General features: G+C 44.9%; 1 protein-coding gene across 1 annotated transcript in view; it reads left to right on the top strand.

Annotated features, from left to right (window-relative positions):
- Positions 1-1,727: 1,727 nt before the first annotated feature.
- Positions 1,728-4,139, top strand: part of XPA (xeroderma pigmentosum, complementation group A) — a gene marked incomplete at its 5' end in the record, with an annotated part of 4,331 nt that continues 1,919 nt past the window's right edge. The window contains 2 exons of the mRNA XM_009072077.1: positions 1,728-1,833; positions 3,415-3,580. Of these exons, the coding sequence (XP_009070325.1) occupies positions 1,728-1,833; positions 3,415-3,580 (272 nt within the window). The remainder of the gene's footprint in view (positions 1,834-3,414; positions 3,581-4,139) is intronic.

Consider the following 4,139-nt stretch of genomic DNA (forward strand, 5'->3'; position numbering starts at 1 on the left):
ATACGCGGCAATTAAAAAGCGAAGAATTTTAAGCCGCGGAAGTGGGACACAGCCGATGCCCTTGGGTATAGCGAATTTTCTTGATTTCTTCCCTACCCCTACCCCCCTCTCCGGTAAACGGTATTTCGATTATTTCTTCGGGGATTTGGGATTTTAAGACCAAAACGATCGGGAATCCAGGCGGGCTCGCGGGTTGTGGGGATCTGGTGGCTGGTGTGGTCCGTGCCAAGACCGGAGCAGTGCTGCAGTGCCAGCTTTTGTCGTTATAAAACGTGCTGGCGCCAAGTTACCGACCGCTCGGTGGAGGATTTCGGCACATTGCCGTGCGATATTCTCTCCCTGAAACAGCAGATGGAGAAGTAAGGGTCCTAAAATAGATCCACTTTCTTCTCTGGGGTTGCTTTGTCTTGCTTTGTTCTGCTTGAATCGGCTGCGGGGCTACTGGTGCAGTGTATCTCTTTGTTAGAAATCCGCACCAGATTTCATTAAGAAGTGTAAACAATTAGCAGCGCTGATCCTTTCGAAGGGCTGAACGTTTAACAATAAATTAAGCAGATCTGGGGCGCCTTTGCGCTGGGGCTATTTTTTGCTGTGTAATTCATAACGTCATTGTCTTAATAAAATGTCTTCGTGTTTGGGAGCGGTGGCTTAAATGATGGAATGTGATGTAAGAGTATGAAATGACTATATAAAGTACTAAGCTATATGAAGACTATCGCTGGTGGGACTAAATTTACATGAAATGTCGTCTTTGCTGGATGGAATTGCTGTGAATGCAAACGCAATTAAAACGTGGTGCTGCATGCCAAGCATTAATCTTCTGCTCCAGGTGCTCTCAGAATTCCACAGCGTTGGCTCACTTCGACTCCCGAATCTGTATGAAAATGTCGATTTTGTGCTAGAATTCCAATGTTGCTGTTCAGTGAGCGTTCCCTATAGCTGTGTTACCTGAGCCGGTGTTTCCTGGTGTCCCGTGGAACATGAAGCAGATGGCGATGACGCCGGAGGAGATCTACCCGTGAGGATGCGGCGGCTGGCGCTGAGATGAGTCTGGGCTTGGAGCAGTGCTGAGAGGGCTTGGGGAGAGGATTGTAGTGGAGCTCCATCCCCATTCCACTCCTAGCAGCTCTCTGGCCATCCACCTCCGTTTCTGCCAGCTGGAACGGACCGAGAACCTTGCCAACTGCCCCAGGCCTCCACTTGAGCTCGTTTAGGGAGAGGCAGGTGTGGCTGGGCTAGGAAAAAACTGGAGCAGAGCTGAGATAACTACAATGCCAGCGCAGCTCCTGTAGTTTTCTGTTGCAGCCACCCTCTTCAAACTGCATCCCCTCCTCTGCTTCCTCCCGTTCCTGCCCGCATGTCCTCTATAAATCAGGACATTTTGGGAGGGTCAGGACAGAGGAAGAAGTAGGAGGGGATCTGAAGCACCTACTGGGGAAATGCAGATAATTTTTTTTAACGGTTAACTTGGAACAAATGTGTGTATTTGAGTGTTGAAAGCGAGTACTTAACAGTGAATTTCCCAGCGAGAACAGAATTGCAGCACAGAGATGGGATTGCATGACAACGGGTTTGAATTTGTACTGTATGTCTGGAAAACTTGGACAGAGTGAAACTAGTCTGTAACATATTATAATGTAAATTTTAGTAAAATCGCCTGTAACACCAATTCTAGATGCTTTTTTTTTATCTGCGTAGTCCCTTTAAAAATTATTTCTTTTCATTAGCACCTGTCCTAGAATTTGACTATCTCATCTGTGGAGACTGTGGCAAAGAATTCATGGACTCCTACCTTATGCAGCACTTTGATTGGGCAACATGTGATAATTGCAGGTATTGCAAATAATCAGAAGAGGGAAGCATTATTTTGCATAAACACTGCTGGCTATAACTCAGTCATTGTGCTTAATTAGAAAGGCTGTCAGCAAAGAGATATATTGCAATAACTTAAAACTTGCTTCCATTTACTTCTGTAAATGGAAGTTGACTGATCAGGTCAACTTACCAGTCCATAATTTTCCATTATGGAATTGAGTCACACACAGCATTGTCTCCTAAGCTTGTGTGATGGTGTGAGGGCAGTTGGTGTTTGTTAGTGGGAAAATTTTGTGCCTGGCTGCAGATTAGAGCTATTTGGAAACCTGATGGAACATGGGGTATCTGCTTTCTGAGGCAGAGCAGGGATTAGGAGAGTGTTTGCAGTCCTGCTGGTTTAGCCCCACTGAAGTCAGTACTTTGGCCAGCACTAGTGGACTGGGACAGTGGCAGCCAAAGGGCAGAACCCCCGGGGGGGTGCCTGGTCGGTTTGGGGCGTAAGCAGGAGTTTGACCTTGAGAGGTCTGCACTCTTTAGCACACAAAATGCTCCGCAAGCCATCAAGATAACCAGGGCAACGCAGCCGGCTCTGAAGCAGCCACCCATGAGTGTGCAAGAATGAATTGGATGAATGAAAAAAACGTGCAGCCAGGAGTTCTGGGAGTGTTCCCATTTACTGCAGGGAGTGGTTGGGGCGTGCACGTGGTGCGGACAGTTCACAGGCATTAGAGGCAAAGTGCTGTCTCTTGGCAGTTACAGGGGGTAGGAAAATAATGTTGTGGACAGGACAGGTAGCCTTGGGAGGAGTTTTCCTTCAATCTAAGCTCTTGCAGCTAAACGTTAGTGTGTCCTTGGTGCATTGGGTGTTGCTGTGAACTTTGAATTCTAGTAAAGCTGCATTTGCAGCACTACTTCCTTGATGACCGTTGTTAGCACTTAGTGTTTGGCAGATGGTTCCGGCTCCAGCAATTTGAGTTGTACTTCAGTCAGGATTGCGCAAAAGTAATTTTTTCCATTAACTCATAAATGCTGGTGTGGTCACACAGCTTTTCATTATCTGTCTGGTAAAAGCTGCAATCTTTTAAGGCCTTTATGGTTCCTCTGCCGATGGTCTTGCATTATAGAAGCAAGTACCCTGTCTGTGTTGCTAATCAGTTACTGGGATCTAGCAGCATATGGAGTGTGTATATTCTCAGGTGATCTGACCTGTCTCGCTTTACACATTCTTTCTCTCTTGACCATGTGTGAGGCTTATACTTCTGTCGTCTTGGCTTGCATCTGGGTTAGGTGAATACCTAAAATGATTCATACAGATTTTAAGTTTAAGTTATTCCCTCTTGTAAGAAAATAGGAATAAAAGCCTTTCTAGAAGAACAGGCTTCTCAGCCTGTGTTTGCTCAAATGGGAGAATTCTTAAGCACTTCAGTGAACCTAGCCTGGAGTTTAGCTAGATTCTTGGGATTCAAAGTTATTTCCATGCATAAAAACAGGGGTTTGGGCTACCTGTATTTCAGGAATGTTGAAAGAGATGGGGACTTAGATATTATTAACCTGTGGTTTTAGGGTGTAGCTTTCTCATAATTATTTTACGTCTTCCAGAGATGTTGAAGATAAACATAAGCTTATTACAAGGACAGAAGCAAAAGAAGAGTATCTCCTTAAAGACTGTGACTTAGACAAGAGGGAACCAGTGCTCAGATTCATTGTGAAGAAAAACCCTCATAATTCACGATGGGGTGAAATGAAACTTTATTTAAAACTACAGGTATAGAAACTTCCTGTATTTCAGACCTCTTTTTACCTTTGTATAACTTTGGTAGCCAAATGGTGTCACTTCATACCTGAATGATGTTGTCAAAGCTAAGTGTTAAGCATAGCTTGTTACAGTTAAATGGTGGTGGTCCCAGTTTGTGAAAATGTCTGTGTTTGAGAGCATTTTAAAGACATTCATGGAGCACAACTTCAGGGTTTTGCACAATTACAAATCAGAAAGCCACACGGCTTTCCAGTGGTACTCTGAAAAGCCTGGGACAGCTGCTGATGCGTGCAGCCTTTGTGCCTGTGTTCACAGCTCTGCCCTCAGAGGCAGCAGGAAAGGCAAGTACATTTTACAGAGTTCTTGTCGTTTCTTGTTTGCTGCTTTTATCGGAATGCTGCTGCTTTAGTGAAATGAGTGCAGAATTGGAGCTGGGTTTAACTTCCCAAGTTAGATGTAGGTGATACTAAAAGTCAGTGTTGCCACTTATGCCAAAAGAATGCTGTGTTTGTGGGTCCAGGAGCAGACAGATGGGAGGCAGAGGAAGATTGAATTGGCTTATGTATAT

This window comes from Acanthisitta chloris, unplaced genomic scaffold (genome assembly GCF_000695815.1).
Source record: "Acanthisitta chloris isolate BGI_N310 unplaced genomic scaffold, ASM69581v1 scaffold3443, whole genome shotgun sequence".
Taxonomy (NCBI): Eukaryota; Metazoa; Chordata; class Aves; order Passeriformes; family Acanthisittidae; genus Acanthisitta; species Acanthisitta chloris.